This window comes from Cyprinus carpio, chromosome A7 (genome assembly GCF_018340385.1).
Source record: "Cyprinus carpio isolate SPL01 chromosome A7, ASM1834038v1, whole genome shotgun sequence".
Lineage (NCBI taxonomy): Eukaryota > Metazoa > Chordata > Actinopteri > Cypriniformes > Cyprinidae > Cyprinus > Cyprinus carpio.
Window position 1 is genome coordinate 31,285,993 of NC_056578.1, and position 22,749 is coordinate 31,308,741.

Below are 22,749 nucleotides of genomic sequence, written 5' to 3' on the forward strand. Positions count from 1 at the left end.
TTTCTATAATTTTGGTAGTAGATCTCAGTGGACCCAATCCAATATTTTATGGTTAACTTAAAAGACTAGAGACCAAAGACATTGAGAGTGTTGCTCTAATGCTCTAATGTTAATGCCATATTTATGTCCTTCATATCCTCTCTCGTAATTTTAATGGACCTGGAAATGCTTTGTGATACCCATTAGAAGCTTCCTCATACTGTTGAATGTTGTCAGCCTTGGTATCGGTATGCAAACAATGCAAAAACTTCATCAGTTTCAGAAGTGAAGCATCTACAGTTTATATTACAAAATCTTCGAACGTCAATGAATGTCAAAAAAAAAAAAAAAAAAAAAAAACTTTTATCATTTCCCTCTTGCGATGAGAGCAGCGCTTTTGTGTTCATTTCCCGAGCTCGTATTGGGTGTGTCCGCTCTGTCAATCAAGACTTGCTTAATCCGTAAGCTCCGCCCCTTCTGTGCTCGGCTCTGGTGCAGCACACGGACTGTCAAGTCACTGCGTAACTTTGCTCAATCGCTGGATTTTACATCACTTTTGGAGTACAAAAACTTACTTTTCCGGGGTGTAACGTTATCGGACCAGTCTTGGATGAGATGGCGGTTTAGGAGAGCTCATTGTCGTTGTAAAGAGTAAGATTTGGGTTATATTTAGTGTTTGATGGCTGCTGGGGATGGAGCCCAGCTGCCGGCGACCGTAGCGGCCAGCAGGAGCGTGGAGAAGGCGCTGGAAGAGGCTGCGTCCAGCGGAGCGCTCATCCTCTCCAACCGTAAACTAAAAGAGTTCCCCCGCACCGCCAAGAACTATGACCTGTCCGACATTACACACGCAGGTAAGACTTAAAGAAAGCGGTCACGGGGTGAGAGAGGGGGAGGAAATGGATCAGTGCATTTAATGTCCTTTGTTTGAGTGTCTTCTTCACCTGCTCCCCTTCTGCAGGGGTGCACGAGCACCACCACCATCACGCCCGACCCAGAAAAAGCGGATCTTTTACTTTCACGAACATTGTAGGAAGCAGATCATCTGATAAGTTCATTAAAGTCCGCGCTTTCGTTTCTACAGAACTCAATCACTGCCTATACACCAGCTTATTGTGTTTTTAAAGTCAGGTTTTTTAAGTTTGAGGCTGGTATGTTTGCTTTAGAAATTGAAGACATCTGCGCTGTGCTTCTCTTCCTGTTGTTGAGGTGGAAACTACATTCAGGCTGAGCCATCTTACCACAGAGCCACTGTAAAACTTCACATTTGATCTGAGTGCAGTGAAAAGCCAGCAGAACTGGTGATATAAGATGTTATTGTTGTAGTCAGCTCATTTGAGTGCACTCTCATTGGTAGGGAGCTTGTTGAGATCCATCTTGCCAGCAGCACTAATATGACCATCTGCTCCTCTCATACAAAGTGGGTATAAAGCAGCCATAGAAACCCCCACATGCACATGGTCTGAAGTCTAATAGAGATGTTGCAGTGCATTTAAAATGTACTTTGGGCTAAGCATGTGGCATTTCATGCCATTTACTAGGGCTGCACGATTAATCGCATGCATTTGTCATGCGTGTCTCATCAGTAAAGCCGGTTCCGTGATTAGCGGTAAATGTCTGTCACCTGTTTTTCAAACGGGAGCGGCAGTTAATACACAGAGCCGTAGTTCACTGACAAGCTACGCAATATTCTGTTCGTAATTGAGATTAATCGCATTCGATTATGAACACGATATTGCATAACTTGTCAGTGAACTACGGCTCTGTGTATGAACTCCCCGGTGCATTTGAAAACAGGTGACGCATATTTACCGCTAATCACGGAACCGGCTTTACTGATGAGACACGCATTACAAATTAAATATAATTCATTTATTGCCAAACCATTTACTGTAATTTCAGTTCTCGTACCTCTTTTTTTTAACTCTTTGTGACCCACAGCTGGAGTTATTGAGAAGTTAGAGACCATGCTCTAATCACTCAAATGCTTTAATTTAGCTAAACAGTGCTAAAACCACCAGAATTTCTGTGCAGAAGAATATTCTGACATTCACATACTGATTATGTAATCATTGGTTAAATGCATTATTAAGATCGTCATAACCCAGTTAAGCCAATATTCGAGATTCTAGCTGGCAAATGGCTGTATTCTTCAGATTTTTGTGTAATTTAGAGTATTCACAGTAACTGAACATCCCTTTTTATTGGCACATGTCCAAACCAAGGTCATTCTGTGACAGTGGTGAAAAGTTGAGCTCCTGAACAAAACACATTTTTTTGGAGCACGGAAAAGGCCTGCGCTTTCTAATTCATTGTGCTCTGGTATGCCATTGTTAAAGACGTGAATGAGAGTTGTTTAGAGTTCATTAAATTAAATGTGCCGTAATAAACAGCGAGAACGAGCATCTCCAGTAGGAAAATTAATGCATGTCAACAATCCATTGTTGTTGTTGTTTTTTTTTTCAGAATAGAAACTTAACCAAAATACATACTTTAATCAGATCAAATGTTGTGAAAAATAGTAATTGAGAGGAACACATTCACTTTTTATTATTATGAATCTGTTTAAGAATAGTGACTTATATTGAGTATCTTGAGACCGAGTCTTCTGCTCTATAGTCCAGTATGTCAAGCCCTGTCTTAGGTTTAGATGGTCTAATCTCTTATTTTTCTGGGGAGGTTTTTCACATCAGTTTTCTGCATGGATAACCATGTTGCCTTGACAACCGTACTGTACATCTGACTCTCCAAAAACCAAGCGTCAGTTTGGGATCAGTCTGAGGGTGCCGAACAATTCAAGAAAACTAGGCCTGAAACTGCCATTTATAAATGCTAGAAATCCAAGCATAGATCCAGTGTAAAAAAATCATTCCATAATAATAATGTTCCACAGACACACCTACCGTCAGGTGGAGAATGATTACTAGGTGTTGCTCACTTATAACTGGTTGTAGTTGCAGGGTGTATTTTAAGGGCACTTGAAGGTAGGTGGAAGATGATAGTGTCTCGTTTTGGCTAAGGAGGCAAGGATTGATGGGCCTTGGTTTCTTCTTTCACTTTCTTCAGTCTACACACACTCATAGTCCCATTGTCTTCTAAAGCTCACTTTCCAGTATGGACGAACTTCCCCTCAGGAAGGTCAGGGATTCAGTCTTGCTGGAGGTCCAGTTCGGTGATGGACAACAAAGCTCAGGCTCATCAGTCCACCCCAAAACCCTTAAAAATAGTCCTCTACACTCATAACCAGAGTAATAATATAGCCGCTGTTGACTTTACCCTATAACAATAACACAAGCTAGACTGTACCTCAGCACTCTAGGGTGTAATGATGTCCTAGACTGCCTTTGTTTTCAGTGTCCCAGAGAAGTGACATACATTTGAAAGAGGTGCTGAAAGATGGATGTTGAGAAAGCTTAAGATAAGAGCGTATAAAAACAGAAGGACCACCGCAGAAGCAGCTCTGAGTGGAAAATGTTCTCGGGACACGGGCACCGAGAGGATCCTCCAAATACAATTACAGTGACTGTGTTTTGGTGTGTGCATTAGATGAAAATATTTGTTTCCATCCATCTCCCACATACTTGTGAACATGCCTGGGGCATGAACGTCATGTAGCCCGTAACAGTGTTTCATTCAGTGGGACACACACTCCATACCACAACTAAGCCTCACAGCAGCTGAGAAAAAGAGGGCAGGGAGAGAGGCCTTTTTTTTTTTTTGATAAAACGGGCTTGTGGACTGCTCCCATTGTCGTGATATTCCCGAAATAGGGACCCTCCTCCTCCCCCCCAACTGCAGTCCCATTCGTTAACACCCCTCCTCCATTGTCTGAGCCAGGCTTCTCTCGATCTCCCCATTCCTGTTAGTTCTCTTAGTTTTTATCTCTTTCTTTTCTTGGTTGGGTGAAGATTCCCATTTATCCAGCTCATCAAAGAAGGCCTTAAATGTGGTGTTGGTTGGATGTTTTTCAAAGGGCTTTCTGGAGATGGCCTAGATTATATTCTACAAGACACTCTCCTCATGGCTTATTTCCATTGATCTGTTATCCCCCATCAGTAATGTTTCCTGTCCGACATTAGCCTGTAGGCATGGCTGTGTCTGTGGCAGTGAAAGTCTGGATGTTGGACTAATAACGGTCTAATTTTTTGGCATACATTCAGAGCTGCATTTGACTATCTGAGTTGCAGTTTTGCCTGTGATTCGATTGTAACTGGAACAAACAAACGAACAAAATCCTTAAAGCAGCCAGCATTCATTAGAAATGTCTAGACAAATTTTAAAAATAATATTGTTTTTATGTTTTATAGATAAATACTTATGATTCATGTGTGTTAATTCATGTTCACAGGGCTCATGCACCATTTTTTTTTTGAGGAGGCTCAGGCTCACTACAAGACAACATGACAGAAAAGAACTGAGTTTTAATAATCATTCTAATTCAATGAGAATATGGAAGGCTACAGGTATAACGATAACAATACAGAGGAACAATATCATTGGAATCACTTTTTTTTTTTTTTGGCTGAAGAAAGATAAAAACGATGTTTTAAAGAGCTTAAGCATTTAAAGGGGCAGCTACAGTAGATGACGTAACTGCAGTGCACGTTCATATTAAAGGGATACTTCACCCAAAAATTTTGTCATTAATCACTTACCCCCATGTCATTCCAAACCCGTAATAGCTTTGTTCGTCTTCGGAACACAATCTAAGATATTTTGGATGAAAACTGGCAGGCCTGTCACTGTCCCATAGACTGCCAAGTAAATAACAGTGTCAAGGTCCATAAAAGGTATGAAAGTCATCGTCAGAATACTCCATCTGCCATCAGATGTGCAGTCTCGGTTATATGAAGCGACGGGAACACATTTTGTAAGTGAAGAAAACAAAAATAACGACTTTATTCAGCAATTCCTTGTCAGCAGTCTCCTCTGTGTCTCTCCATATCACCGTATGCTGCGTATGCTCTTCTGTATAATCCGCGCAACAAGGAAGCGCTGTTTCTACTTGTACTTAGCTTTGATTAGAAAGAAAACAGCATATCCTTGTGACACGGATGATACAGAAGAGCATACGCAGCATATGGTGATATGGAGATATGCCGGTGATATACGGTGATATGCCCCTTACCATAATCGCAAGCTTCATCTTTCAAAATAAATGTAAAGACAGTCAATGTCCTTAGTTTTACCATCAGTTCAAGCCTGAAAGGGGAACAGAGTTGCGTGACAGACACAGTGATGAAGCTTGTAGTACACAAGCCATAGACGGTTAAGACAGCTGACTCTGTGATGTGACCCTGTCTCTCTCTCACACACACACACACACAACGTGCAAAACTCTGCATTTGAACAGTCAATAGCAAATACTTAAACTAGGGGTGCACGATAAATATCGGCCGATAATTAATGCACATCTCGTCAGTAAAGCCGGTTCTCTAATCAGCTTGGATTTGCGCAGCTTGTCAGTTAACAACGGCTCTGTGCAGTAACAGCAGCTTTATGTGAAATCACGCACCTGATGGAATATACCGCTGATTTACAGAACCGGCTTTACTGACGAGATGCACATTAATTATCGGCCGATATTTATCGTTCACACCTGACTTAAACTAATAACAAAACATACATACATTAGCTGATTCAGAAGCACCAGATTGTAGTAGCAAAGTCAGAATTACCTCATCTCCTAGATTCACGAAACGGTCGTCCATAAAATGCGTTGCTGTTCTGTTGTAAGTAATCTTAAAGCTTCCTAAATGCATCTACTTTCGGAAGGCCAAATAAAGTGCTTTTGCTTTCGCCTAGATACACACAGCACCTCCCTGACATAGCTGCTTCAACACTAACAGTGGTTACTGAAACCACACCTTCTTTCTTTGCGTGAACATTTGGGCGGCATTACACAAATATTTCCACGTAGTGATGAAGATATGTGGGGGCGTGTTTGAATGAGCTGTTTTAGGGGGGCGTGGCAGAGTCTCAACTTTGATAAAGAATATCTCTTCGGTTTTGAGTCTTTAGTCTTTGCAACTTCAGGGATCTTATCTATGCACAATCATAACTCAACAATACAAAGACAAAAAAAAACAATAAACCACACAACACAACCACAAAAAGACATTGTAAAAGTAAAGTAATCCATATAAATCAGGCTGTTTAAGATCATTTAAAACCTATTAGATACACTTTGTTTAGAACTGTTTTTTATTTTATTTTATTAAATCTCATTTCATTTAAAAATATCTCCTTTTGTGCTCTGTGGGTCATACGGAGTTAACAGAGATGTAAGCAGTGACTTGATTTGACTGAACAATTTTAGAAAAAAAAAAATTATTACTTCCACAACATCATATAAAAAAAACATTTTTTTTAATCTAGATTTGCAGCTTTATTGTCAAAGATACAAATAATGTTTTTGATACTTTTTGAGGGGCACTGTAGGGACACATCAGTTTGAAAGGGTGCTTTGAAAGAATAATTTTTCCAGATAAAGAGTTTGGTGGCATTGTTTCTTCCTGTTTTATTTATTTATTTGCTTTGTATGTTTTAATTCAATTCATTTGTATTGCACATTTCACAATACACATGGCTTCAAAGCAGCTTTACAGGAAATGCATTTTCATTACATTACATTCTAATGCCGTCACACATGACAGAGCTGGACTGTTGTATCTTAGATCAGGATTCAGTCCACACCCACGCATTCGTGACAAACTGACAACAAGGAAGTAAAAATGACACTGACCGCCTTTCCCAGTCAGGCAAACATCAGATCCCATACACATGTACACAATGACACAATGAGTTGATGCGTGTGACTTATTCATGTGGGTTTTGCAACAAATCAGCACGTCCATTCAACAAAATCTCTTCACATTTGTTGTTGGCAGAAAATCTTAAAACCTGGTGTGCAAGCATCTTTTTAGTTGTATTTAAAAAAATACTGTCTAGGTAGGTAGCTCACTTGGTTTGGACACAATCCCTTGTGTTTGATGGGTCATTCAGATCCTTTTTTCACAAAGCATTTCCTGTTGTGTTAGGATGTGGCCAACCTTGCACATTACTAATGAATATTAAACATCAGGTCATATTTTGCCTATGCAAATGAACCTCTCAGATTCAGAGATAGAGAGGATTTATTATGAATTCAGCTCTGCTAGGCACAAGTTCAAGTTTGTGTGTGTGCTGGTTGTCTGTTTGATGCCATTATGTTTGGAGTGTTCGCCAGCTGTGTTTTGTAAGAGTGTGTGCTCCCTTTAAGTGCCAGCTGTTGGAGTGTGTATATATGTGCGTGGTCATTTAACATGTTTAGTTCTGGAGTGCATATATGTGCAAAATGCAGATAATTGTTGTCCATGAGTGTGAACTGGAGTGTGACTGCACCACCAGCTGTGTGATAGTCAACACGCACTCTGTTGCACAGTGTTGTTCTGTTTCCCCTTGCAGAGCCACCGGATGTGGGCTCCTCGACTTCAACTTCTGCTTCTCCTCAGCGACAAACTCTCGGCTGTACTCCCTCCCACTTTTTCTCTCTCTTCCTCTTCCTCTCCTTTCCCTCACACTTTTAAAGCACAACAGATGGTCAGAAGGTCTCAAATCTCAAGAGAAGAGCACAGCTAGAAACCCTCGTCTTACATTACTTTTTTTTTTTTTACGGATATCCATTATAATGAAAAACAAGACGGCAAGATATTTTGCTATCACTCATTAAAACTGATATCACACGGCTGCTGTATTATTAGCACTCTTTCTGCAGCAGAGACCATTGCAGACTCACAGAAAGTCTTCTCAGGTTTTTCCTGTAAGAGTTGTAGAGCTATTTTTGCTGTGTGAAACTTTTATTTAACTTTTTCACATTTTTCTGGATTAGGTGTGTTGCGATGGCTGGCACTTTATGCACAAGTATGCTTTGTTTATGGAGTTGTAACGAGGTTTGAGTATGTTGTAAAATGAGTGCATTCACAGTATTGAAGTCTTGCATGTCTCTGCTTTGTCCTGTAACTTTAAGTAACTTTATCCTAGTTTACAATATTTAATTTGTTGTTGTAGTTATATTATACAAAGCCCTGCATGACATGTGGGGGAAAAAAAGATATTGTGACTTATTATTAATTTGTACCCTTGTTTTAATTAAATTGTGGCTATGATTTAACTAAATTAAAATGAGGGAAACTTTTTTTTTCCTGCATGCATGTCATTTGCAGGGCTCCATAATATAACAATATATAGTAGTTTATCAAATATGTATGTGCATACAATAAATATATATATAAATATATAACATTTTTACAAACACAATTTTATATGTTTAATATTCTAAAATATTCAATAGAATTGATGCCGCTTTGTGCTTTTATGTAACTGTTGGGCAAAATGAGAATGTGTGTAAACATTCATGTTTGCTGAATGTTCTCTGAACCATTTCATGCTTCATTCAAATGCACACATTCTGAGCTAACGTCACTTACATGCACACATGGGGTGATATCTCACTGCACACATGGCTGTGTTTAATGAACACACAGATCATATGGTGTCTCAATATATCTGATCTGAAAACCGCTCCTTTCCACATAAGCATACTCGATAGGATGCGAAAGTTCAAATCTGATTGAGATTCAGCTGTTTGATGTACACCAGCTCCTGATACGTTATGTAACGTGAAGCGTGTCCAGATGGCAGAATCACCATCTCCCATTAGGCTTTAGAGAAGCTCCGGGTGTGATTACTGTGTTTGTGCGTGTGTGTGCTTGAGTTGAGAGCATGGTGAATGTTTGGTTGAGAGCGAACGAGCGAGACCATACCAGACCTCTGGTGTAGATTATCTAGAGAGGAAACATTGAGGATTATCACACTGACAGTTTGTATTAGTTGATTGTTTTTAGTATGTTTGGCCAAAGCTGTGCTTGCCTGTGCAAAACTCCATAAAGCAAGGGCGTTTGTTTGCCAGAGAGTTGCTGTTTGGTTGCTAAGGTGTTCTGAGTAAATTTTGCAGTGCTGTTATGTGGTTGCTATGTTGTTTTGGGTGGTTGCTAGGAGGGATGTTCATGATTTATCAATTTAATCCATTTCAGCACAGATACATGTTATGAGTTTACAAATTAATTGTAAAATTCATAAACATGGCCTACCAATACTTGTAGCCTATATGCACATTTGAGTCATTCGCATGCATTAATTAGTTGCACCATGATGGCTCACATTCTAAGGTATCAGTTTAAAGAGGTCATATGTTTTCTTTTGTCTTTGGAGTGTTAAAAGCTGTTTGTGCATACAGGAGATCCGTAATGTCTCAAACCCAAAGAGATATTAATTACATAAGTGAACGCTCATCCGCACCTTCCTAAAACACGCCTAAAACACACCCCCACATGTCTACATCACTATGTAGGATTTGCATAATGTGCATAAGATTTGCATAACATCGCCCAAATGTTTACGCAAAGAAAGAAGGCGTGACTTTGATTCTCGCTGTAGTTTTGTTGCCACAACGTGGTGGACATGCTGTATTTCATTTCCAAAGACAAACTACTTAGTTTGGCCTTCCAAAAGAGGACACAACTAGAAATCAGTGGTTAAGATTTATTTACAAACACTGTTCCAGAATAGTACCCAAATATTCGAGTGTGTGCAGTGCTTTTTACGGAGGAAAGTTTCCTGAACCTGGTAAGGGGCATAGCATTTCCGTCACACACTTGAGGTATTCGGCCAATCACAACACACTAGATAGCTGGCCAATCAGAGCACACCGCTTTTCAGAACGATGAGCTTTGTAAAAATAGATGCGTTTCAGAAAGGCGGGGCATAGAGGAGCAACAATAATGTACGCTTTCACTTGAGCTGTGCTTTATACATTGCTACACTAAAAAAAAAAATTGCGTAAAAATTAGCAATTAATTCTTATTTCACCAAGTACCACTAAAAATGACAATACTTTTTCAGGGTTATTCAGGCATGTTGAAACACCACATCTTCGCAGCAGAAAATCTATTTGTTTAACAACAGAGCTCAAACATGCATTTCAGATAAAACAAAATTTAGTAGTTCTCACAATAACAGCTCTAAGAGGCATGCATTCTAAACATTCTAAATTAGACATTCACTTTTCACAGCATTATTACATTGAGCAATATATTCAATGACAAATATATGTCTGCTTTGATCACTAATTCACCGCATTGCGTTTGTTTTGACACATGATGATTTGGTTGTTATGGTAACAGAACGCATCCGCTAACCACGTCTTGGTTGTGTGAGATAGATTTCACTGCACTGTCTAGTTTCTTCAGTGTTGTGTAACAGATAGGAGCTCCTGCTGTATAGAGCTGAGACTTCAAGCGTCTTGAGTCACCGCTGAACCACCTCCACAGCAATAAGATCAAGGGCCCAGAACAGCACAACATAATCTGATTAGACCATGAGCCGTGCTTCCACCTTCACAAACCTGCCCATTAAAGCTCTGTGTTAGAAGGTAGTTGTTTTTATGGGGTTATAGCAACAGATTCTTGAGTTCGTTGTTGATATAAAGATTTTTTCCACCACAACTTTGCCTTCCAGCTTGGAAAGTTTGCATAGATGCTGGTACACTCATACACACACACACACATTAGCATCCTTAGCCCATATGGTGTCAGGCTGACATGTGCGCTATGAGTAAATACTCCGTCTGTGTTTACTTCATTAAGTGTTGCTTATGTAAAGTCAACTTTTACAATCCTGGTGAATGATCAGTGTTGCTGGTTGTCTCAATATTGTTATTGATATTAAACGCTACAGTCGAGGGATGGCTTCAGGGAAGAAGTAAAGAAAACTAAATAAGAAAGGCGACAAAAATACTAATTTATTTTAATACTAATATATTAGTTTATTACCAAAAGTAATAAATAAAGAAGCACAACAAACTCCACCTTATATTTTTCATTATTTTATTCATAATTTTTATTCAAGACATGAAATAGTCACTTCTGTCAATTCCGTTCAGTTTTTTAAAATTATAAATTATAAAAATTATTTAAAAAAAATAATAATAAAAATATTTTCACACTTTTTGCATAATTTGACAAAATTAAAACTTGACTGGCAATTATGCACAGTAAAAATGCTAGTCATAAGTGACATTTACCTTGTTTCCTTTTCACATCACATCTCATATTTCATTTCAAGCTTTAGCAGTGTTTTTTAGTATTATTTATTTACTGTTATAGTATTTATTTATATTTTAAATGAGCTTTTATATTTATATGTTTAGTTTTCAGTTTATGGTTTAGTAATTTTGTATTTGTCAGTTTTATTAGTTTTTTTTAAAATAGTTATTTAACTTTAATATTAAATTTATTTAAGTTTTAGTAATTATAGCTTCTTTTTTATTTCAGTTAGTTGTCACATTAGTATTTACATAAGTATTTAACTGTAAGTGTCTCTAAGTTTTTCATTTAATATTTATATTTTATTTCAGCTTTATTTTAAATCATGTAAATTACTTTGTTTTAATCCCCGTTCAGACTACGGAATTTTTTTTTTTTTGTCGGTTACGACAGTCACTGTGTCAGATTATGCGATTTTGACTCAAAATCTTGTCGTGTCGTGAACAAGAAACATGACATGCCGTCATGCTGTCATCGGACAAGACAGAAGATGCTATGAGCATAAACAAATAATGGCTAGCAAACAGCGTGTTTTGCCCTGTCTTGTCATCAGAAAAGCCCAAAAAGAAAAGAAACCACACAGTGCACACAAATCTGGATGGCATGAAGAGGATGGTATATGGACGGTCAAAGAGAACTAGTTTTCATTTGACCTTTTTTCACTGTCGCTGTAGTCCCTCATCATAAATGCAGGAGTATTGTTGCTGTAGCTCCACGAACATTTCCTTCATTGTAAAATTACACTTGTTTGAAAGCTTGTACAAAGGCGCTTCTGTGCTCCTATTGGCCAGTGTCACAGATGTGATGGAACTTGTTGTGTACGACGGAGAAAAAAAATTAAACATGCTAGTCTTTCTATGTTGATGTTGTGAAGAATCATATAGGTTTCGTGCACTTTGACACACTACACGAGATGTAACGATTGAATCGTGCGTCCCGACGTCCATTGTCGTTTATGAATCCAACCCTTATCAAACACACCTGAACCAGATAATCGAGGTCTTCAGGATCACTTATAAAGTCACAGGCCACGTGTGCTGAAGCAGGTTGGAAATCAACTTTGTAAGACAGTGGGTCCCCAGGAGCAGGGTTGAAGACCTTAACCAATAATGTTAGATTAAAAATGTATTATGGGCAGAATTGCTCTCCATGGTGGAAATTGATGCCACAACAGTTTTTGAAAAATAATTTTCATACAATAAATACTGAAATAGTTTATTCTTAATTCGTTTAGGTTACAAATGTAATTATTCAGAAGGATAATCAGTGCTGATGTTCTCTTCATGTAATGTTGTCTGAAGTACATGTGTCACTAGACATAACAGATCATATGAATTTGTCTTCTGGGCTTGTAACTCAAGTGTTAGTGGTTTCTTTTGCAGAGAACCTGATAACCATTGATTTACTCGTTGAGCTCTAAAGAAACCCTGTCCGTGTGGCTAAGATGAACTGTCTTTGTGATTGTTTTACTGCTTGTCAGTTTAGAAGGTGTCTGTTAAACAAGTAATTGACGTGTGTTTGAACACAAAAGGCTCTCACTGCACTGATGGAGTTTTGTGGTAGAACTCGGCGGCCCCCTAAATGTTTGGTTGGTTAAATCTAACAGCTTGACCTTTTGTGGCCTCCATCGATGTTTAAAGACAAAGATAACACTGTAGTCTAAGTGCTGGGCTGTTGACCGGAGAATAAAAAGCACGCACACAGACCCCTCTGTTCATTCAGAGCGTTTGAAGACAGTGTTGTTGACTGTACTGGCCCATAGACCCATACGTGGAGTGATTAACATCAGTGGGGTTTTTACTGTTGTCACTGGCAAAACTTCACACAGAAGAGATTGGACACTACATTTGCAAAACCATCACTGAACTGTTGCAATACTGTTGCTTATAGTTAAAATTGGAATAAATCTATGAGTATTAAACAAATAACTCATAATGTTTGCATGCTATATGACATTTATGACAACTTAAATCCAGTGGCTTGTTGAGCAGAAGTGTGCTTTTACTTTTCTAACTGATTGGACTTATTGCCTGGCAGATGATTGCATGGGTGAAAAAAAATCCTATAGATTTGCATTATCATATTTAGTGACCAGAATGTTATAAAGACTGTTATAAAGGCATATGAAACTTCTGTCATTATTTGCTTGTCCACATGTTGTTCCAAATGTGTGTAATTGTCTTTCTTCTGCAGACACTAAGACATTTTTTCAAAAAGAATCAACCTCTTTCTTGTTGTTCTGAACTTGTTCTGAACAAAGCAAAGCAAAGCAAAGCAAAACAAAACAAAAAAAAAGAAAGAACAAACAAAAAAAACACAACAAAATACTCTCTCTCACACACAAATAAAAACTAACAAACAAACAAACAACAAAAAACAAAACAAAAATGGCAAACATTGCCAAACAATTTCATTGAACTGAATTGAATGTTATGAGAGAGACCGACTGGCTGCCACAAAAAAGCAAAACAAAAATAATACATCTCAAAATAAACTAGTAACCGTTACTTTTTATTATGTGTTACATGCATATAATATAAACAATACATTGTAGGTTAGGATGAATAGTTAGCATTTATTATTTGGTGCTTCCTCAAAAGTGCTAAAATAATTGTTAAATAGATAAATTACAATGAAAGGGGAATGAAAACCAGAATTTCTTGATTCTCACCACTCACATTTTCCTCAGAACTGAAAATCTAGTTTGAAAAGCATGTATCTCAGGAAAACAACAGAAACTTCTTAATGCTCTAAGTAGGGTTTCTGAAGTAACTCAGACTGGCCTTTATGCTATGGTTATGAAATTAAGCCTGTTGGACCTTGACATGTGCTAAAAGCTTGTATAAATCAGCCTGTCCTGTTGGATTATGGTGTTTGAACTGTATATGATTGCATTACTGATTTGTTAGAGCCTGTTTGGAGACAGGTCTGAAAATAAACCTCAGTTTTATAGTGCAGCGAGGAATAATGAAAAGGATGTGGCACACTTGTGTTTTGATCGATTTGGTCAGTGCACTCCAAAGTGCTCTCTAAAGTGAGGTCAAACGATCAGCTTTTTTTCTGATGGTAAATTTACTGATGTGCTTGAATAGCACTCGTGTGCCAGACACACATACACATACACACACACACACACAGACACACACACAGACACACACACACACACACACACATTCTTATGTGTTGCCTCCAGTAGTGCTCTGTTGAATGTGTTGAGTCATTCTGGCCCGTGTGTTTTTGTTCCGTCACCCCCTCGGCTCAGGCCGGTATTCATGATTTCACAGCTATTGTCATGCTGCTGTTACTCATTCACTTGCCCTCTTTCATGATTTGCCCTCTTGGGCTCCCCCTCTCCTTTTCTTTCTCTCTTTTACTCTCTGCCCCTATCTCAATTCAACTCATGGCAAGGTTTATTGTTGTTTCCTCCTTCTGAGGAAGAGAAGGAATTAAGTGTTGTTTCTCTAGTGGCTCTGGAGCAAACTTTTGAAGGTGAACTATGCAGTTTTTTCAGTGTGTTCTCCTTGATTCTTCCAAAAATGAACATTGTGATTATTCACTCACCCTCTTGTTGTTCCAAATTTTAATGAAAAATAAAATGTCAGGTAAAATATCCAAGCTGTTCTTTTCCAAACAAAGGGAACGAATCAAATTTCTCATACTCCAAAAAGACAAAAAAAGTCAAAAGTAGTTTGTCAAAGGTCCCGTCCTACTTTACTTTCTATCTGCTTTCTGTGTTGTCCATCAATAAAGGCAAAAAATACAAAAATAAATCTTAAAAAATTAAACTTTGGCTCCATTTTCCTTGCCTTCTGCAGCCTTTTGATTAGTATTGGTGAAGGAAAGGCCTATATTTAAGTTTATTAAAAGTATTATTAAAAGTTGTTCTTGTGATTGATTCAAAACATTGTGTCGTTAAATATCATAACACATGAGAACTCTGGGAAAACTGTTTCTTGATGAAAGTTAAGGTTTTTAGAGCTACAGTGGAGGGGAAGATTTTCAGTAAATAATAACTTACATTTTAGTCTTTGGTTCACATAAAACAGTATGGCTTCAGAAGCCTTGGAAGATATTGCACAGTTTTATCATTTTAAAAAAAAAAAAATTAGTGCATGTTTCACATAACCGTTCGCTTTTGTTGTATGGACGAGAGCAAGATAGGACAAGGACAAGTTATTTTGGACATCTCAGTTTGTGTTGGTTATTATCAGTAGTGTAGCAATGGGTGTAGCACAGCTCACACAGAAGTCACTTTCTAACCATGCAGCTTTCTATTGGTCAATATGGAAAATCCACATGACCAAACCCATTGCAAAATATGCATGGGGGAAGCTTTTGCCCTCACACAAAATTCCCAATCTCATAGATTCCTATTGAAATAACTGGCTTCAACAGAGAACGGTCAATGTGACTGCACCTTAAAAATAGGCTGACCTTCCACCGTGTATAACACTGTTTTAAAAAAATATGTACAGTACACTGGCATATGATACTACTTACATTGGAGTGAGATTGGGGCAGGACCACTTGTTTGTCCATCCAGTGGTGTAGAAATGATATGCTTCCTCTTTAAGACACTGATAATGAATGTTCAGATAAAAGTGAGTCAGTGGCTGACACATCATGTGTTGACAGAAACACAGCGTCATGTTTCAGGTAATCTCAGGGATGACTAGAGCTCCTGGCAGGCAGGTATGGAGAAAAAAAATCTGTGCTTGGGACAGAGCCCTTCAAATAACACACCTCAACACCTGTTGTAGAAGTAGTCATTATAAAAATGTTACATAAAGCTTGTGTGGAGCATATAGTATAATTAGGGACTGTTAGTGGTGTTTTTATGTAAATGTTGTTCTGAAATGAACTGTGAGGGAGTCAGTTGTTATTCAGCAGGCTAATCTGTGTAATCTCCTTCTAGGGCTAAAGAAGGAGTGCAGGGTGTGGAGAGGAGTGTGTGTGTGTGTGTGTGTGTGTGTGTGTGTGTGTGTGTGTGTGTGTGTGTGTGTGTGTGTGTGTGTGTGTGTGTGTGTGTGTGTGTGTGTGTGTGTGTGTGAACACTCTCTCACACACAGCAGATGCAAAACCAGCTTCAGTTACACTAAAGAGACGCTAGCAGGCAGAAGAACGCTCAGATTCCTCAGAGAGAGGGGAGGGGATCAGTAGACCAACTGCCACAATTAAGAAGTTTCTTCATCCCACACATACACACTGAAGATATTTAGAGTGAGACCTTCAGGATATAATTGAAATAGAGGCCTGTTAATTAGCTGGTGACTTTTGTCATGCCATAATAATCATTTGTATGTGTCATTGAGGCCAGGCCCAGCTGGAGACCTCACGCAGGAGCTGTTTGTGAGCCCCTGAGAAGAATGTAATGCATCTAGGCGACTATTTCCAGGAACACAAAGTAAACATGGTTATAACAGAAATGAAAGCATTAAGCAGTGCCACTCAAACAGGAAAGTTCTAAGAGATTATCTGAAAGATAATTTCATTACACCTAGTAAAAACCGAAAAAAAGAGCTTGATTCTGTTGTACAGCAATATATGATTATTTGTGTGATTACCCTGTACATTACAGTGTGAAACAATAGTTTTATAAAACTTGTTTTTTATGCTGTTATTTTTAATGTTTCTTAAAGAAGTTTGACATGCTGAATACGAAAACCACATTTTTTGTGTAGCCTTAATAGTGCTCATGAAAACAAAAAAATATGTTGACAACTTATACAAGCTAATCTGAGTCATGCATAAAAAATTACATAAACAGTTAATTTAACATAAACGGTTACCGAAAGTGAGTTGTCCAAAAATTCGGAAGTGTACATTGGATGATATTTTTTATTTAATTTTTTTTATGACAAGTCCCACAATGTTCTGGAATGCTCCAGAAAGCACTGGAATATTACAGAATGTTACAGAAACTTCTAGAATGTTCCCATCTTTGCAAAAAAAAAAAACAAAAAAAAAAAACCATCAAAATTACTACAAAAACGTATCTGTACTAAACTAATGTTTCATAATTAATGCTAGAAGTTCTAAAAAATGTATCCTACCTAAATATTTACCAAAGTGTTGATGTTACGTGAAATTAAATAGAACAATAATAATTAGCACCTCAGAATTACTGAAGAACCATACAAAATGTAAGTGAAACATATTTTTGTTACATTGTGTTATTTAAATATTTCGTTGATTATTAAAGAGTTATTGATAAAAGTAAGTGTTATAAGTGTCTCAGCATTTTTCAGCCTCACACATATCTTTCTCCATAATGTGGGCACACTGGCATTTCTCTCATTTTCTACCATGTTAGGCTGGTGCGAGTGCAAAGCAGTGCAGGGGATTGTGGGAAATGTGGGCTGCCCCTGGGAATCTTTAGTTCCCACCGGGAACGGAGAGGCGGGAAATGCTTCCTTGCCAAATAAAACAGCTGAACAAAAGATCTGGAGAAGGAGAGCAGATTGGACAATTGGACAGTGCAGGGAAGAAGAGAAAAAAAGGCACACACTCTCTCTCACACACACACTTCCACATGCTATTGTTCTTGCAGTGTGAAAGTAGATTTGGATTTTAGACCATTGAGAGGGTTATTTGTCAAAATAAGGCGTGGAGAACTGGATCTGAAGGCCTGAATTTACACTGTACTTGTGCGTGACACTAATGTACGTTGAAAACATGACACGCTAACCTTCATTTAGCCCTATTCTCTGTGTTTTGGTCTGGTTTGTCTCTGTAGTCACATGGACTCGCGCTCACATTCACACACCCTGTCCTAAGCTTCCATGGCCCTGTAATTAAAATCCTCCTCTCTCCAGAAATACACCCTGACCCTACGACCAGCGCCACAGAGGGAGTGTGTGTTTCACGATTATATGGAGAGAGCAACTTCTGTCAGGAATGAAAATATGGAAGGGAATTGGAAAAGTTTGAGCTCTATTCAGACAAAAAGCTCATATCCTCAGTTGCTGTCAAAAAATGGACTTGGACGAAATCTGAACATTGTGACAGTTTACGAGTTTCCTGTCCCTGCCTCAAAAAATCATTGGACGGCAGTGTGTTTGAACGCATATGCTAGCTAGACAATAGATGCGAGCCTGTTGATTAGGATGCATCTATAGTCTGATTGTGACTATAAAAGGAGGTGTCATAATCGGCAAGATCATCTCCACGATAGGTTGTCCATTTTTGGTTTGGTCTCACAAAACATGTACATGTCTGGGTTATATTTCACAGCAAGATCAAAAGAAGTGAATAAGAAACCTAGTCCTTTCACATTATGGTAAATAAGAAATTAAGGACGAGGGAAGGTCTTGTTTCTATTCTTTTAATGTGCCTGAAGGCTGTCAGTCAGTGTCTAATGTAACCGTGTATGTGATTGGTCATCATTTATTCTGTGCTAACTGTGATGGGTGGTTTTTTCTCTCAGACCTGTCAAAGAACCGGCTCTGGGAGGTGTCAGAGGAGGTGTGTCAGTTTGTCTCTCTGGAGACACTCAGCCTGTACAATAACTGTGTGCGATCCCTCACACCCAGCACACACAAACACAAACACCTCACCTACCTCAACCTCAGGTACACACACACACACCCCTCCCCAGATACACGTTCAGTCTCAGATGTACACAGAAAAACACACACATCTACATCATCGGCAGTGCACACCTTTACCAGGAAAGGAAAAGAAACGACATGATGTGTGGCCAAGTATGGGGACCCATACTTAGAATTTGTGCTCTGCATTTCACCCATCCAATATGTAACAATATTTGTCAGCATCACTGTTTTTACTGTATTTTGACCTTGCTGAGCAGACTTCTTCAAAAATATAAAAAAACTGAGCCCAAACTTTTGAATGGTAATGTACACAAACTAATCAGGTCACCCCGAGTTAAATTTTAGCTTAGATATTTGAAGGATTGTACAGTATATACAGTAAATCTGTCATTCAGTCTTTTATACTGGTGTTAGATTGCATTAACTGAATTCTCTCTCTTTCTGTCTGTGTGGTGTAGTCGTAACCAGCTGTCCAGTCTACCGCCGTCAGTATGTCAGCTCCCTCTCCTGCGGGTGCTCATCGTCAGCAACAACAAGTTATCAGCCATACCGGCCTCCATTCACACACTCATACACCTGCGACAACTGGTAAGTAGAGCTCACAGACATAGACTCGTGTTCATTTCAACTATTTTAGTAAAGGCATCGCATAAGGTGATGATACACGGGGCTGCTTTTTGAGCGATGTTGCATCTGGATATTTTAGATTGGTCGTGGGCTCTGTGTCTCACCTGGTTGCCCGTTGACGGCAAAGTTGCCCAGCTACATTGCTCAAAAAGTTGCCCCATGTATCATCACCTGTAGACACAAAGGTTGTCTATCACAAAGAGGTGATGATATCACCTGATCTGCTAAATCCTAACTCTCCACAAACTGCTTAAAAATAAATAAATAAATAAATAAATACATTTTCTTATGTTTTTTTTTTTTTTTTTTTTTTTAGAATGGGTTTTTTTGAATACATGACTTCTCCAAAATTCACATTTTCAGTATGAGTGTGTGTAATTTACATTGCAGAACAAAAAGTCCAAGTAGCTTCAATTTATATTTACCGTAGACCTTGTTTTACTCATAAATTGTAAAAACCCATTAAAAAAAAACCCAGCTGGAAAATTTTAAGGGGACCCATAGCGACTGAGTATTCCAGGTTTTGATGTCACAGCTGTGACATGTCAGATGTTTTCACAAGTTTCCCGATATTTGTGAAGATGTTTTCCAAAATTTGTAGTTTAGTTAGTATAGTTAAACCATGACAAAAGCAATCACATAAACACAAAACAATAATATTGTGAAATATTTGTACATTTTAAAAGAACTGTTTTCTTTTTTCATATATTTTAAAATGTAACTTATTTGTGTGATGGCAAAACTCAATATTTAGCAACAATTGATTCAATCTTTAGTATCACATAATCCTGTCCATATTTGTGTGGAAACAGTAATGCATATTTTTTCAGGATTCTTTACTTAATAGAAAGTTCAAAAGACTACATTTATTTGAAATAGAAATCTTTTGAAAAATTAAAAATGTCTGTAATGTTACTTTTGACTAATTTAATGCACCTTTGCTGAATAAAAGTATTCATTTTTGAACAGTAGTGTATGTGCAATATTCCGTCCCTGTTTAATCACTTCCTCCATACCTTCATCTTTCTCACTGTCCATTTCTTCATCAGGATGTGAGCTGTAATGAGCTGCAGTCACTTCCTGTTGAGCTCGGCCAGTTAGAATGTATAAGGGATTTAAATCTGAGAAGAAACCAGCTCACAACTTTACCAGAAGGTCAGTATCCCAAACACGTTCTAGGCATCACCTCATAAACTAACAGTGTGTTACCTTGCAATATTCTTGCAATATTTCACTTGGTTTGTGACGTTCAAGCATTAACAAATAGTTTTTAGGACCGGTGTGTATTGTAGATTGACACATTTCATTGGCTCTTCTCTCATCTCAGAGCTGTCAGAGCTGCCCCTTGTCCGTCTGGATGTGTCGTGCAACCGCATATCTCACGTGCCTGTGTGCTACCGTCATCTCCGGCACCTCCAAAGCATCATCCTTGACAACAACCCCCTCCAAATGCCCCCCGCCCAGATCTGCTCCAAAGGGAAGTTCCACATCTTCAAATATCTGAACATGGAGGCCTGCAAAAGGACTCAGGATCAGTTTGAGAAAGCTCTGCGGCCCACCGCCTTCAACAGCTGGTGAGGGATCGTCAAGGACAAGGGCTCTTAGGGTGTTGAAAAACTGAAAATTCTACTCATGCTTCTCTTTATGTGTGTGGTCTGTGCAGTCTGGATCAGGACCTGTTCCCCGGTCAGTACAGTGGCCTGGATTCTGGCTTTAACAGCGTGGACAGTGTTAGCAAAAGATGGTCAGGAAATGAGGTATGAAGAGAGCTAATTTAAGAGGCTTATGAAGTGTCATTTTATTGGATGGTGTAAACAGCTGTGTCTGTGTTGTTTTATTTTAGTCTGCTGATGATTTCTCGGAACGGTCGCTGAGGCTCGCGGACATTTGCCGCGAACACACAAATTTTCTGGAGGAAGAGGAGAGAAATACATTGCTAGACACACCCAAAGGTAATGTTAATGAACTCTCTAGATCAGTGGTTCTCAACCAGGGGCCGGGGCCCACCAGGGGGTCAAAGCAAACTTCCAGGATGACTTACAGAATATAAAATAAGACAAAACCACTTATTTTATTTTAATTCACCTCTTTTACAACTCTTTTGTTTTTAAAGAACCTACAGTCTTGGAAAACCTGGATATACGAAGAAGCCTAATTGTGTGAATTCTAGACCTGTTAAAGTTATTTAAGTTAATAAAATAATAATAATATAATTCTTCATTTGGGATTTTTACACATTTTCTGAATATACATGTTTGTAGTAATATCAAGCTATAAATGATTGTATTGGGTAGAAATTGTGAGTAAAAATTATATTTTAAAATCCTTATCCAATAAATCACAATGAAAATATTGAAATAATATTCAAATGTCGTTGTGGACAACAGGGGCCTAAAAGGCTGCTCTAGATCTAGATAGCTACTCTCGGTTGTCTGTGATAAAACGCCTCTAAAACTTTTGGATCTTTCTGTAGTGAATGGAGACCTGGGGCAAGTGGATTTTATAGACAACAGTGTAACGGAGGAAGAACAGGAGAGGTGTCACCCTCCGCTTACAGAGCCCCCTCAGGTGAGGAGGATTTACTGCAGTGACATAAGCAGAAAACTGAATATTAAAGGTGCACTCAGTACTTTTGTTTTTGACCCTGTGTTATGCTGGCTGATACTCTAGAGGTCTTGGAAGTTGAAGATCTATAATAAAAAATATTGGCAACAAAAATTAGATGGTATCAGTGTCATTAGCCACGTTTAAATGCAGCTAAATAATCTGTTAGTGATCTGACTTTACTTGATCAGAATAAAGACCGCCTCAAGCACAGATGGACGAGACCGCCTGACTTTTTAAAACGAAAGTCTTTCAGACAGGTTCCCGTTGCTGTGGTAACGTTGACAATGTACCCATTTACATAGACCTACAGAGATATTTGTAGCTTTTTATTTTTTAGATATTTATAGATTCAAGTCAGGTTGGATCTGAATTGATGAAAATGTGTAGCTTTTGTAGAAATACCACATTTTTGTGATGACATATTTATCATCTGTGATTAATCACACACCTGAAAGTGTGTGGTATTTCGGGGGCAACCCACTGTGCTGTCAATAGCACTTTTCATTTCTTTAGGGATAAAATACTTGATGCACCTTTAAGTTAACAAACCTTCCACTCCTACATTTTCAGACATATACACTACCATTCAACAGTTCTGTAATATGTTTTTTTTTGTCTCTTTTGCTCACTAAGTTTGCATTTATTTGATCAAAAATACAGTAAAACAGCAATATTGTGAAATATTATTACAATTTAAAATAACTGTTCTCTGTTTGAATATATTTTAAAATGAAACATGATTGTGTTGATTCTGTTGTAACAAAGCTGAAGTTTATATTTATTTATATATATATATATATATATATATATATATATATATATATATATATATATATATATAT

At 38.2% G+C, this 22,749-nt stretch overlaps 1 protein-coding gene across 3 annotated transcripts in view; it reads left to right on the forward strand.

The window, feature by feature from the left end:
* Positions 1-421: 421 nt before the first annotated feature.
* The window catches only part of LOC109095033 (leucine-rich repeat and calponin homology domain-containing protein 4-like), a 33,760-nt gene continuing 11,432 nt past the window's right edge, over positions 422-22,749 (forward strand). For 2 of the 3 annotated variants that reach the window (XM_042760820.1, XM_042760817.1), the window contains exons 1-8: positions 424-830; positions 18,547-18,691; positions 19,132-19,261; positions 20,350-20,455; positions 20,628-20,874; positions 20,964-21,057; positions 21,144-21,252; positions 21,774-21,868. In XM_042760820.1, the coding sequence (XP_042616754.1) occupies positions 659-830; positions 18,547-18,691; positions 19,132-19,261; positions 20,350-20,455; positions 20,628-20,874; positions 20,964-21,057; positions 21,144-21,252; positions 21,774-21,868 (1,098 nt within the window). In that variant the 5' untranslated portion in view covers positions 424-658. Of the gene's footprint in view, positions 831-18,546; positions 18,692-19,131; positions 19,262-20,349; positions 20,456-20,627; positions 20,875-20,963; positions 21,058-21,143; positions 21,253-21,773; positions 21,869-22,749 lie in introns of all 3 variants that reach the window. The other variant, XM_042760821.1, reaches the window with a different exon arrangement.